General features: G+C 35.9%; 4 protein-coding genes across 17 annotated transcripts in view; 3 read left to right on the forward strand and 1 right to left on the reverse strand.

Moving 5' to 3' along the window:
* The window catches only part of LOC108567234 (bromodomain adjacent to zinc finger domain protein 2B), a 38524-nt gene extending 21536 nt beyond the window's left edge, over window positions 1–16988 (forward strand). For 2 of the 14 annotated variants that reach the window (XM_017927572.1, XM_017927570.1), the window contains 21 exons: window positions 1811–1871; window positions 3889–4011; window positions 4092–4328; window positions 6113–6674; window positions 6752–6772; window positions 6964–7174; window positions 7227–7461; window positions 7520–7819; window positions 7881–8189; window positions 8244–8517; window positions 8580–8778; window positions 8884–9099; window positions 10202–10267; window positions 10399–10443; window positions 11127–11180; window positions 11655–14257; window positions 14316–14583; window positions 15497–15618; window positions 15698–15967; window positions 16019–16387; window positions 16440–16988. In XM_017927572.1, the coding sequence (XP_017783061.1) occupies window positions 3906–4011; window positions 4092–4328; window positions 6113–6674; window positions 6752–6772; window positions 6964–7174; window positions 7227–7461; window positions 7520–7819; window positions 7881–8189; window positions 8244–8517; window positions 8580–8778; window positions 8884–9099; window positions 10202–10267; window positions 10399–10443; window positions 11127–11180; window positions 11655–14257; window positions 14316–14583; window positions 15497–15618; window positions 15698–15967; window positions 16019–16387; window positions 16440–16596 (6624 nt within the window). In that variant the 5' untranslated portion in view covers window positions 1811–1871; window positions 3889–3905 and the 3' untranslated portion in view covers window positions 16597–16988. Of the gene's footprint in view, window positions 1–1810; window positions 1872–3888; window positions 4012–4091; window positions 4329–5584; window positions 6015–6112; window positions 6675–6751; window positions 6773–6963; window positions 7175–7226; window positions 7462–7519; window positions 7820–7880; window positions 8190–8243; window positions 8518–8579; window positions 8779–8883; window positions 9100–10201; window positions 10268–10398; window positions 10444–11126; window positions 11181–11654; window positions 14258–14315; window positions 14584–15496; window positions 15619–15697; window positions 15968–16018; window positions 16388–16439 lie in introns of those variants that run through there. The other 12 variants (XM_017927574.1, XM_017927575.1, XM_017927571.1 and 9 more) reach the window with 12 other exon arrangements.
* Window positions 16989–18247: 1259 nt separating this feature from the next.
* On the forward strand, window positions 18248–19748 carry LOC108567241 (transcription initiation factor TFIID subunit 8). The gene is made up of 5 exons (XM_017927593.1): window positions 18248–18518; window positions 18785–18883; window positions 18945–19132; window positions 19194–19341; window positions 19397–19748. The coding sequence occupies exons 1-5, from the start codon at window positions 18383–18385 to the stop codon at window positions 19687–19689; spliced, it is 864 nt and encodes a 287-aa protein (XP_017783082.1). The 5' UTR covers window positions 18248–18382; the 3' UTR covers window positions 19690–19748.
* LOC108567239 (angiotensin-converting enzyme-like) lies at window positions 19721–23353 on the reverse strand. The gene is made up of 9 exons (XM_017927590.1): window positions 22676–23353; window positions 21682–21978; window positions 21380–21626; window positions 21011–21317; window positions 20806–20958; window positions 20628–20752; window positions 20399–20574; window positions 20061–20344; window positions 19721–20008 (listed from the first exon to the last, which is right to left on the reverse strand). The coding sequence occupies exons 1-9, from the start codon at window positions 22766–22768 to the stop codon at window positions 19723–19725; spliced, it is 1968 nt and encodes a 655-aa protein (XP_017783079.1). The 5' UTR covers window positions 22769–23353; the 3' UTR covers window positions 19721–19722.
* Window positions 23354–24347: 994 nt separating this feature from the next.
* LOC108567240 (mothers against decapentaplegic homolog 3) lies at window positions 24348–27874 on the forward strand. Its single transcript, XM_017927592.1, has 6 exons — window positions 24348–24941; window positions 25264–25460; window positions 25913–26045; window positions 26112–26456; window positions 26561–26655; window positions 26723–27874. The coding sequence occupies exons 1-6, from the start codon at window positions 24742–24744 to the stop codon at window positions 27100–27102; spliced, it is 1350 nt and encodes a 449-aa protein (XP_017783081.1). The 5' UTR covers window positions 24348–24741; the 3' UTR covers window positions 27103–27874.
* The last annotated feature ends 43 nt before the right edge of the window (window positions 27875–27917 follow it).

The raw sequence follows: 27917 nt of genomic DNA on the forward strand, positions 1-27917 counted from the left end.
AACCAGTTGTAGAGAGGAAAGACGTTTATATTTGAAACTACATGAAAAGAGTATGATTCGTGTAGGGAAGCTGAGAGCAAAACGTTGTGTTTCGATTTCTATGAAGTTCTGTTTTCTCGAAGGAGGAAAATAATTTTCTATCATTAATTATTATTCAGAATCGTTACGACTGTTACGAATCGTACCCGGTTTTCTACCCATTTATTCTCACGCCGTCTTTCTCTTTTGCTTTTTATTTCTCTCCACCTCAACATGGCTTCGTTCACATGGTGAAAGTTCCTCTTCTAGAATCAATTTAAACCTCCATCTATACACTTAATTTCATTTAAAGAACGACTCAACCTTTCTACAGCAATAACACATAATAATACTTATAATAAAAATACACAAATGAGTTTTCAATATGCGGGACACATTTTGTCTAGTATACTAAATATGTAAAACTATATGTATAAAACCATTGCTAATGTAAATGCGATTGAACAACAACAATGCAAATGATTTTTGATCATTGGAGATCTCGGTAAAATGGAAAGTGAAAGCTGCGGAAATTGATGGGAGATGATGATGATTGCGCGAAATCGAATGCACGTGAAATACGTAATGCGATCGAGCATAAATGCCGCGAATAAATTAATCATAATTAATGTTTTAACGCGCTATTGATTTCTTTTAGCATTATTTCAGCCATACCAGAGGCTCATCCACTCGAGCACGTACATATATTGCACACTCATTCATATTTATATATTTCAATAAACATTTCACACTCTGCGCTCCCAGATTTTCATTGAGGTAATTAGTGATTTTTTTATGATTAGGAAAGTTTTAAATCTCTTGAAAATTTTGTATCTTCTTAATAATTAGTGATTTTGTTGCATTTAACAGATCATCTTCGTTCGTCATACAATTTGTATGCACTGAAATAAGTTTTTTAGTATACGTCAACATCAATTCATATATATCTATTATTAATTTATTGGAATTTTATTAATTCATTAATTGATTGAGATGTTTTCGAACTAAATTAAGAATCGTCGATGGAGCTCGAAGATGTGTGTTCGTGATGGGAACTAAGTCAATGGCGCCTATTTAAAAGTTCCCCCCCAGTTCAATGTCAATGTTGTGAACTTGAAAACATGTTCGGACTCGGCCATAAACAACGTGGATCTCCTTCTATTATTAATCCGACGATGCGAAACGATCGAAATCAACTTATATTAATTACACACAGATCTCTGTTTACTTTAGCAATTTATTTATTTTTATCGTCGTTGATTTTCAAGGATGTGTAAAAGTGTAGGAAGTTATGAATCAAAATTAATTGTTTATTATATATTTGATTTTGATTTTTTTATGTATCTTTATTTGGAAATGATGAAGTGGAATTTATTGATACAAACATTCATTATTTATGATATATTTGCAATCAATTTTAACTCTACTCTTCAGAGCAAGTAATCCTATACATTTTAAGTAGCATTTAGTAGAATTCAGTTTATTGCTGTAATGAGTTTTCTAAAATGATACAATATTTCTGTCGAAAGACACAACACTCAAATAATAACTAAACTGTTTATCCAAACATGAAGTAAGAGAGAGAGAAAGAACTGGACGTGTAACGGTCGTTTCCGTGCGCAACGGGCAATACATAAATTACAGAATTAGAAAGCAAACAAACAAATTACAATACCGACGATGTCCACTCATTATTTAGACTTTTTTTCCTGCAGTTTTTTTTTTAATACCATAAATGTTTGGTGCTTTGTTGTAGCTTTTGTTTATTTATCTGTTTATTTCTGGATTCCAGGTTAAACCAAAAAATGGGTTGAATTCTGTGATGTCCGATCCAAAACCGAACTAAATTTTTGGTGAGTTTATTTGAAAACCTAACAGAGAACACATATATGCACACATACACACATATATATGTATATACACACACACACAAAATCCTGTTCAAACAATTGGCAAAATGCGCAACAGGTTGCCAATTGCGGGTGGGCGAAAATGCCGCCCCCGGAATTATTTTAATCTAGTTTATATTTAAATCGAGTCGTAATTAAAATAAATTCGCGTGAAACACTTTTGATAATGAAATTGGAAGCATTCAATTCGTTTATTTAGTTTTAATTTGTATATATACATTTCCTAAATTGAAATAAACATTTACTTCTTGTATATTTAATACACCTATTGATTATTAACTATTATTTATCCAAAAATAAACATGTACATAGTACAATTATTAATAATAGTTTTTTTTTATATTACATTTCATTAAAATCACAAAATTTAACATTTATAAGTAATATACACTATATTTACCAATAAATATTATTGATTTATAATTTAAATAGATTAACTGCCGATTTTACAATTAATATTTATTGAAACTGTTAAACGTGCATAAATATAAAACAATAAAAACGTATTTATATAATCACAACAAAGTAAAAAAATAATAATTAACTGTTACAAAGGGTTATTATAAGTCGTATTAATATAATAAAATATGTTTATACCTATAGTTATACAATCAATTTAATTGTATATTGTATTACCAACGAAGTTTCAAATTAATGCTGCATTATAGGCAACCCAAAACACTACTTTCGTTTTTATCTAATTATACTTATTAGCGGTGTCAATCGCAAGCCCGACAACCAAAATACCGTCAAACAAATTCCCGACGATCGAAATCCCAACTGTATCGAAATCCCGACAACCTTACTCCCGACTATATCGAAAATGACTTCAATAACATTTTTAAATTATTCCGGAACGTAGTCACTTTTAAATTGTTATTAATAATAAATAACTGCAATTAATAATCAATTAATTGTATTTGAGATTATTTCATAATATTAAGGTTTATTATGAATAATTCAACAAAATCAAATAAATTAATAATGATTTAGCACAAGGTGGCTATGCTTCGAAATAATTTAAAAATGTTATTGTAGAAATACTGTCAGGATTTTGATATAGTCGGGATTTCGATACAGTCGGGATTTTGATAGACGGTATTTCGGTTGTCGGGCTTGCGATATAGACCCATTTATTAGACTATAATTGGTTTCATTTGATTTTTTGGGACAATTGACGTTAATCGAGTTAATTAAATATGCGTTTAATATTATATGCAGCCGAAATCACGCAATTTAATATTTATTGTAACCAGTCACATATAAACAAATTAAAAAAAACATTTATGTGATCATATTAAAAATTTAAATAAACTGTTACGAAATGGCATAGTTGAATTAAAATAATAATACGTTTCATAAATACAATTTTTATTCTATATCAAGTTAGTCTATGTAGTTGACTACATTTAAAATATTATAATCTATAATTAATATTATTCTTGTTCAAGGTTATTATATAGTTTTTCGATGGGAAACTATATTTTTGGTTATTAAAAGTTCTATATTTTACACAATCTTAATTGTGGTATGCATTGTTATTTTACATACAAATAACAGTCGATAAAAAAGAGATTTGAAGAATTGAAATAATCTAAACAAATTTGTTTAATTTCGATTAAGTGATATTTCTCATTCTGAATGGTTTTCCGCAAATTCACAAATGTCAATGAGAATTACATTGTTACTGACGTTTATTTTTATTGTATTGTTCACAAAAGTCATGGCAAGAGATGTTCCGTTAATTGTCGAGCCTAAAATTCGTTCGTAAAACTTTTGAACGCTTTCGAATCGCCTGAAAACAAACAAACAAAAAACAGCACCGCTCATTTTCGCTACCCATTTGACAGATTCAGGAAAATAAATTCCGTTTGTCAATTGCGAATCGAGTCTGCAGGCACATTTTTTAATCTGATTTCCTCCCTGTTTCATCTCCGCTTCTGGATGCCCATCCGCGTAGCGTAGCGAGGGCGTGCAATGGATAAGGAAAATGGGAAGGGCAACGATGGCAGTTCCGGTTCCAACAAGTTATCAGCTTCCACCGACCCAGCGGCCCTTCTTGATGCGGCCAGCCTCTTTGGTGGTAAGAATTCTTCATCACTTTTTTTTTACTACGTCTTTTATTGTTTTGCTAACGTGTTTCTGTTTTTGTAATTGTTTCAGCGTATTGGCCTAGGGGCGATGCCAGCGCTGCTAACTTGTTTGCAGCGGCGGCGGCAGGCGGAGCCTACGGCCTGGGGCCGCATCCCTCCATGCCCTTCTCGATGCTGCCCCCAACTTCCGGCCGTGGCGTTTCAGCCTATCCACCAGTATCAAGCGCGGCGGCTTACAGCAATGCATATACAAATACACTGTCGGTGGCGGCGAGCCAAGCCGCTAGCCTAGGCATACCGGCTGCAAGTAAGTACACTACTTTCAAACATCCCAAAGATAATAAAACACAATTCAATAATGTACAGCAGTTTAAAGTTGAGGATAAACATGCCTAAATTTCTAGTTTATTCTTGATCTTCCAGAATCTAATAACTTTCAACTTCTACCTATATAAAATGAAGGTCATATCCTTCATATATGTTAGACAAAATGAACTAACAATAATTCACGTAATATTTTTTTTTATAATTTGTTAAATGGAATCATTTACTAAAGATATAGATAGTACTACATCAATTACTATTACTTAATTGTAATCTAAGATGATAGTTCGTGAACCTGCAGAACATTCTTCACACAATTATGTCTTAATCTAAATATGTGGAGATCATTGTGATCGCTAGTTTGACCTAGTGATAATGAATGATCTTTATTGATCCGACAATTCATTAATTGTCTAAAAATTTTGCGTATTATCTATATATCTATTTCGAGTGTTCAAACTAGAGAAAATATCACTAACATTATAGATCTGCGACTAATATTTGCGTGCTTCGTATTCAATTATCCAAAATGATAATAATAAGTACATAAACTTAGTGAACTGGATTATTTTGCAATATTATCTCAGATCAAGTGTTTAAGAGTTACTACTAATTGCTGTTGTAGAACACTGAACTATTTTGTGCAAGCGATTATGAAATATTAGATTTTGTTTTGCTATAATGTGTGAACAGCATATTCAAGCATCCGCATTGGCAAGAATGTGTGTAACTTGGTAATTGATTTAAATTTAAACGACATGAAGTTGCAGCAGCCTCGTCTGGTCGCCAGTTTCCTTTTTTTCTGATTTTACTTGACAGGTGCGTTGGATTTAGTCGTTTGCCATTTTTTTTTCGTGGGTAACAAAAACAATAGCGATCACGTAATTACTCAGATTTTGCCGCCATTGTTTCACTAAATTAACTTTACAATTTAATTCGCTACAAAAAGTCGAGTTATTATAACAATACAACGAGGCGAAACTTATGTTTTCTATAAAAAAGCAGTAAGTAAATATAACTTTAGGAACAAATATGTACTTATTAAATATGGATATTTCATTTGTTTTCATTAGGAAATTGAATTGTGTATTCTTTATTTTTTCGATTGTTAATGCTCAGAGTGCGCGATTAGAATTCGCGCCACGCGTGTTGCGCGGTTCGGACCCTGTATAACAGCTGGGGGCGCGCACATAAAATCCCGTCACAACCGCCACTTCTCTGTATCATGTTTTGTTACTGCGCTTGTTATTAGCTTTTCGGTTAGCAAGATTACGATTCTTCGAAGATCCTGGGATTCCCAAAACACGCGGGAAGACTACTTTTCACTGCGTTTTTCCATCCGGTTATGATTTATTACGAAACATTTCCATATCCGGATCGGGATCGGGCAGAGAAGTATTAGAGTAAATGTAATTCATTTATTGATCTAGTGTGCCGCCGCTCGGTCCCGCGTCTCTTGTACTCTCTCTTTCCACTAGTACGCGCGCTCTTTCCAATCGCAACCATCTGAATCGGTCACACAAAGAACATTATGTATTCGCACGTACTATTTAGTAGGTTTGCATATGTACCAGTAGCACAAAGGGCGCGAATCGTTTTACTTAAGAAGTGCAACAATCAATCGCTATCGTCTATCGTGAAGATTTCCATTATCACATCTATAGAAATGGTAAAATTGTTAATGTTACTCGGCAGTTTCGGTCGACAATATCCTTTGTCTGGATCTACTTTGAATGTATTTTCTAATGATTCGTTTTCTTTTATCAGGTGCTGCATGGTGGTCCATGGCTTCTCAGCTGGCTGCCCAAGATTATCTGGCAAGACTTCAGGCTTCTGGAATAAACTTCACAGGTCTTGGTAATCCCTCAGACCCTTATGCAGCTGCTCTAGGTCTACCATCACTTTCTGCCGCCCATCACAAGCCCATGAAGAGCTCAAAATCTTCTTCGTCCTCATCACTGCCCAAGGGTTCGAGCCACTCCAATAAAGATAAGTCCAGCTCTCAGAAAAACTCAGCCTCATCGAATAGCAACAAAGCCATCAGCAGTGCAAAGTACTCAAGCAGTAGCAGTGGAGGCAGTCTGACCATACAGCCCAGTCCGAAGATGCACAACTCATGCGGTGCACATTCGAATAACAAATCTAAAGCAAATGACCTCAGGCCTGTGGAAAGCAAAGCCTCCAGTCCCAAGCCACAGACATCCAGTATTTTTACTAGTCCACTAAGTCTAGCCAGTAACTCAGAGAGAATTGATTGCACCACTCCACCGCAAGCAACATCTCAAGGTTCCAACCCATCAACTCCAACTCTGCCTAATAGCATTTTAAGGTAACATTTATTCTCAACAAATTTTATTAACAAGTTGAAAGTGCATTTTTGAATTTCATATTAATTTCATGATTTAGTGCTGCTTTGGAAGGAAGTGGGTGAGATATATTGCAATTATAATTATAACACTAAGCAGAATTATATTGCATATACACAATTTGCCATAAATTCTTCAAAATGCAATCTAAAGAAAGATTAATTTCAGTTTTGAATGTGAAAGATAAACTAAATAGTAATGTTAGTTAAAAAAAAATGCGATATCATTGTTATGTATTTCTGTTTGATTTAGTGATCCAAATTCAATTCTTGGTGGTGTTAGATTGCCGCCAGATACGGAGATAATAAAGTATACGTCATCGATCGTCGGTCCGAAGATCCCTGGAACGACGAACCGTGGCAGGAAGAAGACAATTTCCTTGGATCCACCATTGGTGAGCGTTCATGCGACGCATTCAAGTACGGGAATGTTGATAGAAAGAAACACGAAGCGTCAGAGGCTGGTATGTCGATGTTTGGTATTGTCTTAGGGTGTTTACTCAGTTGAGGTTCCAGGATTCTTCTGGTTCCGATCAGAATAGTACCACTTCGAATTCGGGAAACGATCGGGTGGAGGTAATCAAGCTGCCAGCCACCAACGGAAGTCCTTCCGGTTCGTTCACTAACAGCTTCGGAGAAGGCGAGGCACCTCTGAACCTCTCCTTGAAACCGACAACCAGCAATAACAGTAGTTCCTCATTGAACTCGCTTAGCAATATGTCTGCTAACATTGGTCTGGATAATAGAATATGTAAGTTGTGGTTTCATTTAAAATATCAACTTGTTTAATGTGAATGTCGTATTTGTAGCACGCAGAAAGCCTGGTCCCAAGCCTAGAAAGGTGCTTCAGACTCCTCCAACACTGCCTCCGGGTGCTCCTAGCGCATCGCTGGTACAACTGTTTGCAACGGCAGACTCTCCTCGGCCACCGAGCCGCTCAGACATAGATACACCCTTATGCACTGGAACTACTACGACGGCCAATACTACGATCACATCGTTGCCCGCACCCAATCACAAAGATACTCGCCCCCGAAACCTTGGTAGGGGTGTGAGTAAACCCAAAAAGAACACAGTCGCCTCCCTGCTAGCGCAAAGCAGAGCATTAGGTAAAATAAAAACTTTAAGACAATAACATTGTAAACATTTTATTGTTAATCTATTTTTTAGGAATTAAACCTATGCCCATACTAGATCCCAACGCCTCTATGTCGCAACAAATGTCGCTGCTAAAATCGAACATACTGGCAGCACAACAGTATATAGCAGAAGTAGGAGGTGACGAAAAAACATTAAACAAATTTTTGCAGGAGAAATTCAGGGGTACTCTAAGCGATTCTAGTACGGTCGATGCCTCAACAGATTCTGATAATCTTACAGATTCTAATCAGACTGACTCTGAGCTCGAGTCGGAGGTCGCTTCCGCTAAGAAGCAAAAGCATTACGACGAGCGAGCACTGCGGGTACCTCTTGAGAAAGGTAAGCACATACCAATGATATTTGAATGTACAGTAAAACGGCATATTGTTTTAGGGTGGAAAAGGGAAACGATAATAAGAGGTATTACTAAGAACGGCGGAATTAAGGGCGACGTCACTTACGTCGCAACAGACTCCAGCAACAAGTTCAAGCAGATGTCCGACATCACACAATATCTGGACTACCAGAAAAATAACGACTTGTCGAAGGAAAACTTCACGTTCAGCTGTCGTGTCATCCTCGGGGATTATCTTCAAGCGATGCCCCCAGAATTCGTTCAGGAAGGTGGGGAATTTGTTAGGATGACTGAGGACGAGGTTTCCAAACGGTACGAAGATATTTAATAGCAATATGATTTATAAATTATGTGTGAATTTTGGTATATTACAGTTTGGAAGAGCTCAGGGCGGCTATGCGAACAAGTTTACCAGTGGAACAAAGGATAGAAGTTGCTCGGAGGCAGCAGGCAGCGAGGGCTGCAGCAAGACTAGACAGGGAACAGGCGAGGATAGCGCGAGAGATCGAACGGTCAGAAAGACAGGAGGCGGCACGCAGGGACCGCGAAGTTCGCACCCAACAGCTGATGGAGGTACGTGACTCCTCTTCCCTTCTCAGAAATTGTCACCTTTCGTTGTTACCTTTGTTTTTTTTTGTGTTTTGTTCTCGTGTGTTTTCCCTTCGCGTCGTCGTCAAGGGCCGCAAGCGTCTAGCGTTCACTTTAGAACAGAAAGTTCAGATAATATGCGAGATCGAGGGCGGCAAAACGAAATCGGACGTGTCCAGAGAACTGGGCTTGGCCAGTTCGACGGTCGCCACGATTTGGAAGAACCGTGACCCCATTATCCGTGCGTACGGTTCGAGTCAATGTGACGAGCATAAATTTGCCCCAACCCTCGTTGACACCGATTCGGTAACGAACTTGAAAACCCTTTAGAAATCACCTGATTCGATACGAGTATTTGTTTGTTTATTATTATTATTAATAACATGTAAAGAATGTTCTACTTTGGGGGACGGGCTTAAAGCCAAAAGCTCTACTAACCCTATTCGAAAGCTAAAAGAAAGTCAGAAAGGATATTAGCAAATGTTTGTTATATAATTGACGTTCAGCTTTTCCGCTTCCGTACGTGCCTGTATTTAATTTGTAAAAGATTCATTATTGAACTGCTATAATCGTAGAACTGCATTATACATTTTAGAATATTATTTATAAGTAATTAACACGAACGCTCCTCCTTATTGATCTGTTAGCTGTACAGTAAATCCTCGATTTTACTATCGAAATTCATCAAAAATTAAACGAAGGATTTCCTGTACTACAAAAGTTTGGTAATGAAACCACACTTGAATATAATAATTTTCAATAGCTTTATATCATTTATGAATGCTGCTTCCACATTTACAGTGTTCATGAGTACATGAGTGTACGCTTTTTGTAATCGATTTGCATTTATGGACACTGTAAATTTGAAACTGATTTTAGTTGAATTCCACTACCTGTGCATGCTGTCCCATTTAAATATTAATATTATATTAAAAAAGAACATGTCTTTTCCGTTGCGTTATAGAATTAACTCTTAGGTCGCATGATTTTTAACATAACAAATCACTTAAGTTATTAAGTTCAGTTTTATTTAAAATCAAAACAAATAAATAATTATTATGTCCATTCTAGTAATATCAACATCAATTTCTCGTAATAATTAAATTATTAATTTAATAAATAGTTTTTCCAATTAATTTCAATATTATCTATATTTAAATACTATACTCAAGATAAACTGAATTTAATAGAATTATGTGAATTTGCCAATTGCCAAAACTGATGTTGCATCATATAATGTATTTGAATTTCACATAAAATAACACATTGGATTCGTTCATCATAATTGGACTAAGTGTCCTTTTTAATTCATTATGTTCTATTCAATTTCTATAAATGTATATTCTATGTTGTCATGTTCATTTTATGTTATGGGGTCCTTGTGGTGTGTTGCATGTAATTCAAAAAGGCCAAACGAAAAAGGCAGGAGGAGATCGAGAAGCACAAGCAGGAAGAGCAACACAGGAAACAGCAGGTGGGAAATTGTTGGTTTTCTCAGTCAACCTAGCATTCCATTTGTTACATTTTAATTATGTTTTGTTAAATTCTTCTATAACGTATATAATATTTCTCTTGACTTCGGATATTTGGTTCTTCTTTTTTCAGGAGAGAGAGCTGAAAAGGCAACAGACTGCTATGCTGAAGGAACAGGTATGAAAGAAAGAAAAAAAAATAGTTATTTCGTTTTTTAGTAGATTTAACTTATGTTTCTCATACATAGTGCTTGGATCATTATGTTTTTAATTTATTTCTTGAGTTGGTTTTCTTTAAGTTTTGTTTTCTGTTTTCATTATTTACATTCAAATTATGGATATTTTAAGGTTCGCCTAATGTTTAATATCTAAATCATATTGTGCTATGCAAATGAAGACACCACATTTCTGTTTTTATTGCATACAATTTAATCCACTAGGTGCGGTATTTTCAATTTTGCGTTAACTTTTAGCAATGCACATTATTCAAATAACTAACAATCTTGTTTATTATTTTTGTGTTGAATTTTGATCTTAAAAATCTATATAAATATGAAGTTTTAGGATCATTTATTTACATATTAATATTATTTCTGTTTAAAAAAAAATGCACTGTTCATTTTAACATAACTTTTTATCTAATATCCAGTCGTTTAAATCTAAAGCAGAATATTTTAAACATATTATACGTAAAGATCTTAGATACCTCTTAGTTTCTATTTGTTATGAAGAGCGTGTGAGATTTGTTTAATTACTTGATTATCATTTGTTCATTATTTTTGTTATAATAACATGTATTTTTTGTATTGTTTCTGTTTGTGTTGCTTGTGTATATACTGTTATACTGTTTTTCTCCCGTAGATGTACATACAGGAAATCAGTAAACAGCGAGAGTTGCTCTACACTGTCGAACTGGTATGGCTCACACGTTATAAAAAAAAAGAGATGACGAAAGTTAATTTTGAATATTGGAAGAGATACTCAAAAATCTTTAAAATGAAATTAATCCAAAAGAATTCCACTAAAACTATATACTCTTTCTTAACTATCATTATCATCATCATCTGCACGCAACCATTCCCAAGTATCTTTTCCTATGTGTATTAATTACTCTTCCACTAAGATTTGAATCTCAACTACTTTTATTAATACAATGCCTGCATTTAAAATGATATTATTTATGGTTTCAGTTAATTTTACTAATTCTATTCGAGAGGATAGCAACAAATATTTATTTTAAATATTATATATTGTTCCAAAAAAATACAAAGCATGAACAATTTTATTGTCAAGTTGCATGAACATTTGCTTTTTACTCCTGTCTCTGTCTATTATCTAGTATATTTTATAATTGGTATTGACTATTGTTTTTTATTTTGTGTTCGTTAGGAGCGGGAGCGCAGGCGGCAACATATGTCATTGGTGAAAGCATTGGAGAATCGTAGGAAGTTGGAGGAGAGAGAACGCAAGAAGCAGCAATTGTTGGCGGAAAAACAGGCGAATAAAGAGAAGAAGATGGAGCAGCGTAGGATCGAATTGGAGATCCTTGCAGAGCTGCGAAAGCCGTGCGAAGATCTGGAACTGGATCAGAAGAGTTTGCCAGAGTACGAGCGGATTCCTGGCCTCAAAATGTCGGGCAAGGCATTTGGTGATACACTCATGGTCTTCGAATTCCTTCACAACTTTGGGGAAACTCTAGGTTTTGATATGGAATCATTGCCAACTCTTGATTCACTTCAAACTGCTTTGCTTAGCAATGATGGATCGGCTGAAGCCGAGGAAGAGTTGCTATCAGTGATGACACATCTTATCGTGTGTGCTATCGAAGATCCCGGAATTCCGAATCCTGCTCGTCATACGACTATACTTGGTCAGAGTCTAAGACAGGCCGACATAACGCACACCAATCTCTCCGAGATCCTCAGGATATACTTGTACGCTAATGCTACTGGTGAAGTTAAAGCGCTTACTGGTGTTTCATTTGAACGTGATAGAGAGAAAAGAGTAGCAGATCATCATCAAAATGACTGTGAGATGCAACAGACTCAATCTGGTAAGAACGCCATATATTATGAGCAATTACATGAGAACGAAACTTGGAAGATGTCAGACATGTTGAAGGACAAGCCTTTCCTTGGGTTATCACCAACAGACAAAGCAGCGATTTTGGCTTTTATTTGCAATGAGTTGCTACAGAACAAGGCAGTGATTCGTCAGATAGAAGGATCCTTGGAAACTGTGGCGCATTCCAGAAAGGAAAAATGGGTAATAGACGCCAAAGTCAGGAAGTTGCGCATGCTTCATAATCGTAAAATTAGAACTGAAGCCATGGAAAAGGCGGCACATATAAAATCTGAAGGAGAAGAGACTGGTATGGATTCTCCAGCTTTGCCCAAAGATGATTTACTCGATGAAGAAGATAATGAAATGAGTGAAAGCGAGAGTGTTGGCACGCAACCCGAAGAAGAGGAAGATATTAAATTATCCGGAGAGGAACTGGGAAAAAAGTTGGAGAAAGTTCTTAAAACATCAGATACTCAATTACAGGTTATTAATAGTGCATCCCATCAATTACGAGCGACGTGTTTCGGACAAGACCGCTATTGGCGTCGTTACTGGTCTCTTCCAAAAGCTGGAGGTGTTTTTATAGAAGCCATGGAATCTGCGGATCCAGATATTTTCAGTGAACATCTTCTAAGCGATCAAAAAATGGGTATCAACAGCATTGAAGATATAAAGCATTTAGTTCAAGATGAACCTAATCCGAGCGCAGACAATGAGGTGAGCAATATCGTCAGCAAGCAAGAGATATGCGAGGAGAATACTTGTAAATTAAATGAGGAAACGGACTGCGAAAGTAAAGTTATGGACAACAATGCTAACGAGCATAGGAAGACACCGAATAGGTTAGAAAATGGTGATGTGGAAGACAAACGCGATCATAATTTAGATGAATTACGAAAAAGTGTAGATCGTATCGTTCAAAATCTTGAGAAGAATATTGAATTGGAGAAGGAGAAGGTCGTGGAGAACCATGTAACCATAAAAACTGAGCCAGAGGAGACAAAGAAGTTCAATTTGTTCGAGAAACTTGGTGAATGTATGGAACGCGAGAACACCAAAGAAGTCGATCAGTATGTGAAACCGGAAGTGAAGGAAGAACTTAAAAACGAGATTCTTAACGAATTGAAGACGGAAATTAAAACAGAGATTGAAGAGGATAAACTGGAAAGTGAGAATAGGTGGTTCAGTATTCTGAACAGGGATAGCGTGTCATGTGATACTGTGCATTTAACGGCAGGGAATAGATGGGATAATGGGGTCGGAGCGTGCACTCGCGATAATATTACGGAACTAAAAATACCCGTCTTTCCACCACCAAATTCAAATTGTTCTTATATTGGAAATACGTGCGATAGTCCTGCTCCCTTACAAATCACACCCGAAGAGAGTATTCAGCTGGAGTATATAAAGAAGCATGGTTTGCCGAAGCCCTGTGAGAGGAAAGGTATACCAGTTAACAAAAGATACGGTTGGTGGCGAATTAGTGATGTTGAAGATTTGAAGACGGTATTAGAAAATCTTCATGTACGCGGCGCAAGAGAACGCGAGCTCAAAAGAACATTTGTTTCCACTATGCAAACTATGTACGAACAACCAGGTAGATTGTTCATTGAGGAGGGTCAGAAGGATATGACTGAATTGAGCGCTGATGATTTTGATGTGGTTATGGTGGAAGATGCTCCGCAGCCGGATGAGTCGGGAAGTTGGAACAAAGCAGTAGCTCTACGAGTTGATTTGTTTCTGTTGGAACAAGTGGAAGCTTTAGAGGACAAAGTTGCAAACGCCAGTATGCAAATGAAGGGTTGGAAGGTACCTAATAGAGATACTGAAATACCTTCTTCTGAAGCGGTGAACATAGCGAAGGAGAGGTTGGCATCTTTGGAGGCAGCTATAGAGAGGCGATATTTGAAACCACCGTTGGGTGTCAAGTAAGTACATCATCAAATCCATTGTAAACCGTGCATGTATAATTTCTGATACTTTCAGTACGGGTGATCCCAATTTGGCTGCTATTGCGCAGGAGGCAGCCGGAGCTCCGACTCCGGCTCAGCCCATTCCCGGACCTGATGAGGTTCCAAAAGGTCTGGCCGTGTGGCGCGAGGCCATCAACCGTTCTCAGACATCTGCCCAGCTGGCGATGTGTCTGTACACCCTCGAGGCGTCCATCGCTTGGGACAAGAGTATCATGAAAGCTGTGAGCCCCTCTCTAGTCTTTAATAAACAGAGAGCCCGCAAATATAACAGCAAGCTGAGTGTGGGTGCTTGAGCTTCCTTTTAGTTTATTAACTTTTGTTCATTTATTTTTCATTTTCCAATGAATACGCCAATGACTTCAAACAAAATTATTTTTGAATAGACCAAAAAACAGTTATCAAATTTAATTTTACAAATTAAGTACACAGGTGTAGAAGAAGTAACAATTAATGTATTATAATTTTATTGATACTCGTTGGCGTATCACTAACTTTCTTCGTTTTATTTTTTTTTATCTATTTTTCTCTACTTTTTCTTTTGATTAAATTAAGTGCATATTCTTCTATCCATAGCGCATTTCCGCATAACTGGCTGATATTTTACTAATCAAAATGATATGTGTTTCATTAATTTTATATAGCACATATGGAATGCTCAATGTTGTTATTATATATAAAAAAATTAAGCCGTTAAATCTATGATTTATAACTTTGCAGATGAGTATTTCAGATGATTTATAAATACCTATCAGATTAAATTATATATTATTACACTTCTTACGCGATTCTAACATATTGAATACAGTTTTCTAGAAACATGGCGTCGTCTAAAATAAACTTGTTTTGATATAATTTCATGATAGCAAATGTTAAATTAAAGATAAACTCTCATAGAATTAACGGCTATAATTTTTATAGATTTCCTGTAACCACCTTCAAGATATATCTTTCATCAGCATGTTGTCATGGAAATGGTTTATTAATAATTGTTTTTATATATATTTTTTTTTTAATTTTGGTTTATGGATTTTTTTAAATTAATCTTAGTTTCTTCGTTGATTTAAAACGATGTTAGTTGAAATGCACTAATTTTAATAGTAATTGATTTATCACTCATAACTTTTCTATTTTCGTTTATTTGTGTTTTTTTTTATGAGGCATGTTTTCTCATATTTCATCTTCTTTCATTTACAGAACTGCCAATTCTGCAATAGTGGAGACAACGAGGATAAGTTACTGTTATGCGACAGTTGCGACAAAGGGTATCATACGTACTGCTTCAAACCAAAACTGGATACTATTCCAGACGGTGACTGGTAAGTGATTTTTATGATTATTTTAGTCGTCCCTGAGAAAACGTCCATAATATAACATATGTTTTAATTGTTATTCAAGGTATTGTCATGAGTGTATGAATAAAGCTACCGGCGAAAAAAACTGTATCGTATGTGGTAAAAAACAATCTTTATCAAATACCAGACTAGTAGTGTGTGAGTTGTGTCCAAGAGCTTACCACACTGACTGCATCCGGCCGCAATTGAACAAAGTGCCTCGTGGGAAGTGGTATTGCGTCAATTGCATTTCGAAGAAGCCCCAGAAGCGGGCTATCAAGAAGCAAACTAAAGTTGCTAGGGAGAGTGAGTCTTCCGAGCAACCTCCATTAAGGTATAGCATATTAGCAATCGCCGCATGTTATAAATATAATAATATTTACAGTCCAGCACCGTCACATAGTTCGGCAACAACCAATGAGGACATCACTGCCCAACAAAATGTAAATATTTGTAACCAGAGCGACGTGTCCAACTCCAGCATCCAGAATGCCGGTTCCCCAATTAACCAGCAGCAACAGCAACAGCAGCAACAACAGCAACAGACGGCAGCGGTATCTAGAAAAGACAAGGTTTCCAAGAAGGTGATAAAAGAGCTGGCACCGTGCAAGGCAATCCTCGAGGACCTCGAGTGTCACGACGATGCCTGGCCGTTTCTTCTTCCAGTGAACACCAAACAATTTCCCACCTACAAAAAGATTATTAAGAGTCCGATGGATCTGAGTACAATTAAGAAACGCTTATTGGATTACACGTAATACACATTAAATCCCCATCCAACAATAATATAATTACATAAATTTTAGTTATAAATCGAAGGAGGACTTTTGCACAGACGTACGACAAATATTCAACAATTGCGAGACGTTCAACGAGGACGACAGTCCAGTGGGCAAAGCTGGACACTGTATGAGGCAGTTCTTTGAGGCTCGCTGGAACGAATTGTGCTTGTCGCATAGTTGAGGTTTACTTTACCCCAAGAGACCCTATCACAGGAGAGCCCGACCTCCGGAGGACGGTGCTTAAGGAAGACAGTGCGACTTAAAACCCATACGTTTTGTTTTTATATATGTTGGGAACAATTCGGGCTAAAACAAAGATAAATTAATACAGGTATTTCGAAGTGTGTGATAAAAAAAATACATAATATGTAAATGAAGAACAATGTCTGAATGTGTATACCGGGCTTTCTTAAATGTTGTCCATATTAAGGCATGATCACAGTTATTTGTACACATTATTGCATCGAAACTTAAAACATATTAGAAGAATATAGGCGGAACAAAGGAAAAAAAGCCATGATTGAACGACTTAAATTTTTATATATATATTCAAATTGAAACAAAAATATTGTTTTCTGTACATCTTATTTAGATCAATTAAGTATTTTTTCTACAACATATTTAAAAAGCTTTCATTAATATTTTTTTTAATAGTGTTTACGTTTATAATTTAAGTTATTTATTATTTTCGTCTTGAGTGATTATTTGTTTATTTTATATATATATATGGCTTTTGATGACTTTTGTCTTCGATTTGATGATGGAAAGAAGCAACACGCCTAGTTTTTAATGAAACCATATTTATTAATTAGTATTTTTTATATGTGCTTAATATATACATATACATACATGTATAAATATATATATATGTATATGTATAATTATTTTTTTCTATACATTGTGTAATTAAATAAATATATGTAATAGATCATTCCAGAACAACTCAATGGCGGTACTGCATTTAAATTTAAAAGAAAATAATGAAAATACTAATAAAAATTGAAGATTATATATATATATTATAGTATTTACAAAGATAAAACGTAAATGATATTGAAGTAATAAGTATATAAAAGGAAATAACGTAACTATATAAGACTTTGTATAAATTGTAAATTCTCGTAATAATTGCAGGCTCAAATCTTAACAAATTCTCTGTTTTCCCCCCTCATATATATATATACATATTCGTTGCATATACATCGATGGATATGTGAATATTTTATATGTGAACTGAATCTTAAACGTGAACATAGATGTACGTGTTATCGTGAACGAAAGAAATTTACACAAACTCTCACACACACCTCATTCATTTCGACACGCGAAACGGATTTCAGTAAACGTTAAAGTGGAATTGTGTTTCATGAAGAAGATATGTACATGTCTCGATTTATTTTTTAAATTTTATTTCTCTGTTCTTTTTGTTTTGTTCTCTTCATTTATTTTATTCTTCTTGATGGTAGGCTAGTTCGCGAAATACCGCTATTTTAGCGGTTCCTTAGGACTAGAAGAATTATATTGTAATTGCGTGTAAAATATTTATATTATATTTAATTATAAATGTAGTTTTGTTTTCTTTCTTTATCTCCTCATAGGAAACATATTTATCTGCGCACTTTTATTGAGCTGATTACTTGGTAACTTAAGCAGATACTTACGAAATTAAATATTGCTTGATTTGTTACTTAGATTGTATTAACATCATATACTTAAATGGACCTGAATTTTGAATTACTAAACTGAGACATCCAAATAACTTCAAACATTTGTAAACAAGAGTGAATGAGCATCATTGGCATAGTATATAGGCAACCAAATGACCTCTCGTTATTTTGACAGTTATTCTGAATTGCTCACAAACAAATCCTGTGGTTGCTGTTGTCTGTTGTTTCAGTATTAATGTGACAAATAAAGTGTAATTAGTGAATATTAAGTTCTAAGAATTTAATTCATTACATTTAACCATGGAGAAACTAGAGCAAACTACAAGTCCACATAGGAAACTGCTAACAGCAGCTGTGTCCAGTGTATTGTTGAGCCATGGTTTTGATTCTTCGGATTGGGATGTTCTTGAAACACTTACAGAGATGTTACAATGTTGTAAGTTTATAATCACTTACACTTTATTATTGTAATGAATAATAAATTAATGATTTAACTGTTGTAATATGTAATGTTTTTCAAACACCATATTTTGTAGGTTAAAAATTTGTTTGTTTTTTAACGTTTTAGTTATTGATATATAAAAAGAATCCAAATAAAGTTGGTGATTTTGTATTAGATAGTCTTTCTACATATAATTAAATATTTAATTAATTTATAACATTCCATAATTTTATATGTACAATTATTTCTTTTATTTGTAGTTTTCTGTGAAATTGGTCAATCAAGCAAAAATTATTGTGAACTCTCTGGACGAACAGAACCGCTTATTGCCGATGTTATATTAGGTTTTGTCGAGATGGGTAAATATAATTTGATCAATTTATATTATGTTTTTACTATAAAATTATCCACGTTATCCAGGAATAAATTTCACGCAGTTGAGTGAATTCATCAAACAACACAAGTTGCAAGTTCTGCCTACACTACAACCACAGCAACAGCCAAAGCAATTGAACATGTTACAGGCTGGTACAAAGCAACCTCTACCCAGTCACATTCCACAGCATTTACCATCATTTCCAGATCCACACTCATATATTAGGACTCCAGTGAGTTTCTACTGTTGGCTGATAATTTATTTGAAATTTTTGTCATTAAATATTTTTGTAGACTCATAAGCAACCTGTAATTGATTATGAAGCGATTAGAGAAAAATGCGCGATTCAGAAGAGAGATGTGGAAAAAGCGTTAACGAAATTTTTAGCGAAGACCAGTCAAACGCACAACCTTTTCGAAAATGACGAGTTTATATTCCCTTGTAAGTTTCATATAAATTTTAATAATACTTGTTTTTTAATGACTATTTTATCTAGTGATTACGTGTAAAACAGAGTTTCCTCCATATTTAAATGCTTTGATGCCTCAAGATCAGATTTTCGATGCGGAGGATTTGGAGTACAAAACGGAAGAAATAAATCCGCCTCCGAAGAAAAGGGTGAAAACGGAGAAATCCGAAACGAAAACGGAGGGTGATGGAGAGGAGGAAGTTGTCGAAGAACCACCCGAAGAAATCGAGGATCCAAATAAAGTGGATGAGAACTCTTCACCGGTCGTCGACATCGATAATCCCTATTTGGCAGCCACCAAACTACCAAATAAGTCTTAACAATCGAAATCCTACTCTAGTTGTAAGTTTTATTTACAATAAATTTATTTTTAATGCGATAACAGCTATTAATGGATACAAGTAAAGTGATTGGGCGGATGCAGATGATTTGTAGAGTAACGGTTGGAACAATGATGTGTCCTCCTTGTGCGTTGTCCAACCAATAACCTTTTCCGCCCTATTCTGAATCCTCAGCCACATAAGTAACGGTTGGAAGTAATCTAGCATGGCATCTGCCGAGAGGCGATCCTGTTTTCCTCGAGTTATGGTACGTAAAACGTCCCTCCAATGCCTCGATCTTCCTAGTTTCAATGCCTCGCTGCAAATGATACAAATAAGCATTTCAAATATTTTAATTTAATCGGATAAACCTTAAAATCCGACCGGCTTCACGTGATCTGTATATATCGCATGTGTAGAGTTGTCCGGTATGACCGGCGGCAGAGCACAAAGCTTCTTGGATTTGGAATTCTAGGAGTAGAGCCACGTAATATCGCGTGTAAGGAATGTCCGCTATTACATGCCTTTTCGCAGCAGCGTCCAGTTGCCTTTCATTCCTAGCTGCTGGTGGCACTATGCCTTGATACCTGAGGCGAAGATCCCACCATGCCGAGTTCATTGTTTGGATTCCTCCGCGAAATACGTGGAAGCGCCACTACAAAAGATATGTTATAATTCGTTTGCGAATGCTAACACACATATAAGTAACTTGGTCCACGAGAAGAGCATAAGGTATGAACGCAACTTTGTTTAAAGCCATCGTCATCAAGAAGTTCATGTTCGTTTCATAAGTTTCCGAGTTGTTGTTGAACAAACCCACTCTATGGAAGTGATGTGGATTGAATACGGATAAACGGATTGCGTTAGAAATGGCCTCGTGAAATGCTACGATGTAAATAAAATCAAGTATAATTAGAGTTAATATGAAATGTCTTTACCTGGATTAGCTCCATCCCTGTAAATGTAAGGTTGATCGGCATAAGACATATAGTACTGAACGTGCGACATCTCATGATGAACTGACACAAGATCATCCATGGTGACTTCCGTGCATTCCTTAATCCTTAAATATTCATGTTTTAGAATTATTATTTTACAACAATTAATATTACGAACCTGAAATCCATACGATTACAGAAATCCCAAGCACTCGCAGTGCACTGCACCTTTCTATCCACCGGTTTTTCCAATAAAGAATTTCTCCAGAATTCGGGAGGCATAGGTTTCAAGCCCATCGAAGTGAAAAATTCTTCTGCCATTTGGAATATTCTGAAAATAATCCTTCCTCGTAATTGATTTCAAATTATTTATTGTTGCTAACCTTAGCGGGGTGAATCCTTGCCGGAGAAGCTCATCAGTTACATCGATGTTCTTGACGGCGGGATAAGGCATCATTAGATCAGCTATTCCGTTCCAATCCTGACCAGAAATACTACCTACCAAATGCGCCGGCAGCGGTCCATCCTCTCGAATATACTCCGATCCATATTTGCCCAACAATCTTTTCCTTACGTAAGTGAAGAGCTCTTTATAAAGAGGTAACAGTTTTTCCCACGTCTCGTTCAGCTCAAACTCGAAATGATCGTCCTCGTACTGATGTTTCATTTGTTCACCAGCATCCGAAAAACCTATACAACAAAAACAGATTGATCTATTTTCATTGATTTGAGTTTTTGTTAAATTTTCGGACCGTTCATTCGAGCCGCCTGATTAGCTAACTGCACGTATCTCATGAATTTGTTCTTAACCGGAGGTCCGGTTTTATCGTGCCACTCCTTCCAGATGTGATTCAGCTCTCCAGGATTTCTCGAGTGCTCCATCAGGCGAATCACGTCAGGATCAAGCACCAGATCGCAGTAGCGATTATCTTTATTATTGTAAGGGCACACCCTTACGCTATTGTACATCTCCTTCATCTCGGAGATCAAATGGTGGATCTGAAAATTTTAATATTACTATTCGTGTTTAATAAAATAAATAATTGGACAGCACTTCGTTGTACTTCTCGTCCGGAAGACTTGCTCTTCCATTGGTCGCGAGCATTTTTAGCTGTCGCCTGGTCATGGGATCCGGGAGTCGCGTCCAATCGAACGTAATCGCTTTCTTCCAGGAGAGTTTTTCAAATTTCGCCCGGATCATTTGTTCCTCGATCATACGTCTCTTATTGTAATCGGTCATGTTCGTTGAGTATCGCCATTGGGCGGAGCTAACTCGAAAGCACATACCAGATGCTTCAGAGTCGTACTCTCGAAGGAATTGAAGAGCTTCTCCTAAATTCTGGTTGTGACCCTGCAAATAACATTATTATATTAAATGTCCTATTAATAGTATTCAAATCATTTATATAGTAATTAATGTAAATGATCAATTTATGAACAATATTAAAATGGATTATGATCGTTTAAGATAGACTCCAATAACTTTGAACGGGAATTAATCGTTACGGTATTTAAATTAGAACAAAGTGTGTTCGAGCAAAGCGTGACGACCTGGAATTAACCAACGGGAAATAGTGGAAGAAGACCTCATTAACTGGAAGAAGAGTCCTGTTGTTTATCTTTGTTTCTTTTTGTGCCGAATTGCAGTAATTATACATTAACTCACAGTTGTGCGTCGAAACGTTTCTCATCTAATCGCCGTCAAAAATCTTTTAAAGGCATAGACGAAATATTCATAATAAATTTTCAAATTGAATTCAATGAAAATGTCCACATTTTGTTTCTCTTCTTTTCAATTCATACACACGTTATTGCGATTATTGAAACTCTTGCAAATATTTTATTAGTGACGAATTGACATTTCAGATATTACAAACTATTAAAACAATTTGCTTATGGAGGATATTAACAAAAAAAATCCAAATAATAAACTTGAACTATAATTACTTTTATAGTGAAATTTACGAAGTTTAAGTGACAGTTTCTTAGTATTTTCAAATTAATTGTAGACATGCGTATAAATAAAAAAAAATATAAAATTTAGTTACCTGAATGAGTCTGGTGTCTGATAGAGTTGAGACGATACATGCGAAAAGGATGATGGACCCTAGCTTGACCAAAGTCCGTACTCTACATGACATCTTGACAATACTCTGGATCACTTCTAAGGTATTTCAAGTTTATGGCTTGTGCTATCCTTCTAATGCATCTCATTCGGAATCCAAATAGAAACTGAAGGAGACGACACTCTCTATGACGACTGTGTGACATTAAAAGACGAACGGACGATATCGTTGTAGTTGTTAAGGTGTGTTTTCGAAGAGTAGCGTGACAAATTGTTTTGCACACAGATGCAATGGCTCAAAGCGGAACCGCATGTCGCTTCGACCGTACACACTTCAAGTAGATCATTCCTCGTCGAGGAAAACGTTCGCTCGCCTTCCTTATTTCTCTTGCTCTCACCATTTACCATTACATTTTCGATTGTGCGAAGCCTCTCATTACTTGCATATTCCAACAGATGTAACGTTACTTACTTTGCGTGTCTTACTTATGTTCAAATAAAAAGATACCACTTTCTATTGCATTCTTAAAAGGCTGAGGACTTACCTTCTCCATTGAAGTTTTAATTAGGCAATTAATGAAACTGAGCAACTTGATTTTCTGGATTATGTTACTGGCAAAGCGGCTTTAAATATTCAGTAGTTAAGAAGTTTTAATATATTTTTTTCGTTTTCAAATTAAGTTAAACATGTCCATTTGACAATTAGAATGTAGCAACTATTCGCGAATTTCAGTTTGAAGAACACTGGTTTATATCATAAAAAGTATTTGTATCATTTACTTAACAATAACTATATATGTACAATGTATATAATGTTTTTTTTCTTCTCCTTGGAAATGGTTTTACAATTTTAGTTTATTGTGAATATTACAACTGGAAGTATCATATTTTTCAAGTTCTCTTGATATCTATCACGTTTAACATCTAACAATAGTTAAGCAACATTCATTTAGTAACCCAAATATTACTAAATGAATGGTCGATCTGAGACCACAACAGTACAATTGAAGACAAATTGGCAAAGTTTGGACGTTGCAGGCAATCATAGAATACGATCATTTTGGTCGATTTTTAAAAATATTACTAGTACTGCTATGACAATGTATTAAAAATTGTAAATGTTTTAGTTAGCATGATGTTGACAAATTAGTCAATCTTATTATTGTGTCTAAACAAGTCTAAGCAACATAAAGTTGTCGAAAGTAGAATCATTTAAATACCTTGATGTCATTGACCTCCAAAGCTGGACCTGCCAAGGGCGTACATGGCAAGGGCTATCCCTAGGTTTACAAAAAAAAAATATCTTTTTATAATATACTGAATTTATATCATGATACAAATATTCTATTTATATTATTGCATAGTAATATATTTAAAATATAGTTTTACTAGTTTAAAGATAAACTTCTAAATTGTTTCACAACTATGAATCAACTGATATTAAACTATAATAACTAATTTTGATTGTGAAACAATATTTATGTAACAAATATTTTACATATTCCCATAAAGAAATAAATACAAAATTTGTTTCTGTTTCGCATATTTTTTTGGTTAATCATTTAAAAAAAAAACGAAGAATGTAAAACTAAATAGATTATGCAATTTTGAGATTAAATTGAATATAAAATGATTGCAATTTAATGAGTCCAGAAGGTGACCCGCTTATGCAATACTCTTCGTACGTGGAGGACGTATCAATTTGTGGACGAAACAAAAAAAACCGGTCAATTAGTCAGGGCCAATTAATTCCGTTAATCATTTTGAAATTCATATTGGATGTTACGCCACTGGTGTTGGAAAGGTGCGCATGCACCATCATCTGGGATCTCTAAGGTTCATGGTTCACACGATTTGTGATGGGATGAAGGGAGACGGAAGTATCGAACGTAGTTCGTTTCTTAGTCCCTCGCGTTAACTAAAAACAATATGGCAGTTAATAGTGAACGATAATATTTTGGTATCGTGCACTTGCTTAACGTCGCTCCAGGAAGTGAACAAGTTTTGGTAGTAGATATCACAGGTGTTGTGTTCAGAGGTGCAGCTGATATGAGTGGTGTTCTGCCGTTCACGCCGCCCGTCGTGAAGCGGCTTCTCGGCTGGAAGAAAGGCTCCGATGCCGACGACAAATGGTGCGAGAAGGCTGTGAAGAGCCTGGTGAAGAAGCTGAAGAAGTCCGGAGCTCTGGAAGAGCTCGAACGGGCGGTGTCATCTCAGAACCCGAACACCAAGTGCGTCACGATTCCCAGGTAATAACGATTTGACTCATTACTCATTACATCTCGCTCTCTCTCCCTCATACCTGACCTCGCGTTCAACAACACAAGTTTAAGGTCACAGCATTATGGATTTGTTGTGGCGCCCCCTCCTCACCGCACTCAGTCTGGTGACCTACCCTAAATGTCTGCTTGATGCGCTGCTTACATACCTAATTTACGCACGGCCACTACCTCCCACCCATCCCAATTGCGCCAATCGCATCCATCGAATTCGCACAGAATGTAAACATTCCCATTCCATTGTCCTCGATGAGTGTTTGTTATTTATTTAATTTGGATGTCCTCTTCACAGAGTCCGGCCGACCGCTGATCCCAACATCCAGCCTCGCAAGGGATTACCTCATGTGATCTACTGCAGATTGTGGAGGTGGCCAGAACTGCAGTCTCACCACGAGCTCAGACCTCTCGATCATTGCGAGTTTACGTACTCTCTGAAAAAGGAGGAAGTCTGCATCAATCCTTACCACTACAGCCGAATTGAAAGTCCAGGTTGTACAAACACACTTAATTTCCATAGTGTTAAATACAATGTTTACTTATGAATTTGAAACATAAACAAACTCCAAGCAAATTCAATGCTCTACAAATGGAAGATCATGTGCTAATAGTCATTAAAACACATACTACCATTAAGTATATGATCAATATAATAATTAAAGTTTTGACTGTATTGGATATAATAACAGAAATGACTATGCTAATATTAATGCAGATGATCACTAGAATTTCAAAATTTAAAGGTAGAGAAGGTGGTATTAGAATCAGAATGTATCAAAGACGTTTAGGAGATAATAGCATAAGTACATAATACAGCAGAAGGTATTATAAATATTCTATCTGTAAGAAAATTCATGTTCTCAATCAAATATATTAAAATAGTATTATAAAAACATAAAATTTAACTTTAATATTGTTTATATTAATTTATATTGTGTTTGCAGCCTTACCAGCAATTCTTGTACCAAGACACGCGCTGCTCAACGATGAGAATAATCTGTTTCCTCATTCGCTCGAAGACTTGAGTACTTCCGTACCGGAGAACACTTCTTTTCCACACAATACAAATTCTTTAGGGTACGAGGTTTTTCAATACATTGTTATGATCTAACTAATTGACTTTATATATTATTATTTTTTTAGATTGCACATGCAACACACAGGTGGATATATGGATGCCGTCGGGCTTTGCTCGAATGGGCCACCCACCAACTTGGAGTCACCGCACAATGCGGCTCCGCCGACTGAAACTCCTCCACCCGGATACATGTCCGAAGATGGGGATCCCATAGATCCAAACGATAACATGAGCATATCCCGCCTGACACCGAGTCCACCAGTGGACGCTCAGCCGGTCATGTATTGCGAACCTGCATTCTGGTGCAGCATTAGCTATTACGAACTGAATACGAGAGTAGGTGAGACTTTTCACGCTAGCCAACCAAGTATCACCGTCGACGGTTTCACAGATCCAAGCAACTCGGAAAGGTAAAACAAAAAATATACTTTACACTCTTAGGAATTCATTTCAAGCTAGAAATTGTCTGAAATTAGTAGTTCTAAAATATAAATAATTTCACTGATATTTTCAGATTCTGTTTGGGACTCCTTTCGAACGTTAACCGAAATGTGGTAGTCGAACAAACACGAAGACATATTGGAAAAGGCGTCCGATTGTATTATATTGGTACGAGGAAGCAATACTTTCTTATTTAATCGGTGTTCTAACAATATAGTATTGCTTCGATTTGTAGGTGGTGAGGTTTTCGCTGAGTGTCTGAGTGATTCGAGCATATTCGTGCAGTCACCTAACTGTAATCAGCGATACGGATGGCACCCAGCGACCGTCTGCAAGATTCCTCCTGGCTGCAACCTGAAGATATTCAACAACCAGGAATTTGCCTCTCTGCTTTCGCAGAGTGTCAGTCAGGGCTTCGAAGCTGTTTACCAGCTGACCAGGATGTGCACGATAAGAATGAGCTTCGTGAAGGGCTGGGGCGCCGAGTACCGGAGACAAACGGTAACTTCGACTCCCTGCTGGATCGAACTCCATCTGAATGGTCCACTTCAGTGGTTGGATCGCGTTCTCACGCAGATGGGATCTCCTAGGTTACCATGTAGCTCGATGTCATAGAAACCTCGATATTCGTAAATATCATATATATATATATTTTTATTATAACTATTATCATTATACAGAAATATATGTGTACGTACAGCGTGTAACTATCGAAGTGTGCTGGTCACACCGGTCGTCACGCAACGCGATTTTATAAAAATCGCTTTTCATTTATTATTTATATATTTTTTGTTTTACCGGGAGGAACTATCACTTGCAGAATATCTGTATACGTATTTGAAAACAATATTGCATTTAACTAAATACTGAATGAAAGAATGAACATCCTCATGGTATCAAATGATCAATTTAAATTTTCGTCAGTTTATTTGCTCGTGCCTGCATAATGGTAAAATAATAGAGATAAACAAAAGACATTCGTTTTTTTAACACTACTGGGCAAAATTATATTAATTTAAAAAGCCAAATAGAAATTTATTTTTTATACACATTGTTGATCTCATACACCGCATATACGTAATAATAATAATAGCTATACAGATGATTAATGAACATTTCACAGGAATGCTGCATACTAAAACAAGAAGGACCCGGACGATTATTTTTTGCCCAGAGTGTTATAAAAATCTCAGGTCGCATTCAGCAGCTCGGATTTTATTGTCATTCATGTTTTCACCCATACGCTTTCTTTTATATAAAAAAAAAGTTTATATGTATATTTCAAATAGATATTGTTTTATGTTACGTTTGAAGGATCGCACATCTTTCTAAGAGCGCGTCTTTCCTAATAATATATTTGTTATGTTTTTCCTTTATTATTATTTTTTTCATTCATAGAATGTTTTATATTATTATTATTGATGGATTGT

This window comes from Nicrophorus vespilloides, unplaced genomic scaffold, assembly GCF_001412225.1.
Source record: "Nicrophorus vespilloides isolate i.1.1-1 unplaced genomic scaffold, Nicve_v1.0, whole genome shotgun sequence".
Taxonomy (NCBI): Eukaryota; Metazoa; Arthropoda; class Insecta; order Coleoptera; family Silphidae; genus Nicrophorus; species Nicrophorus vespilloides.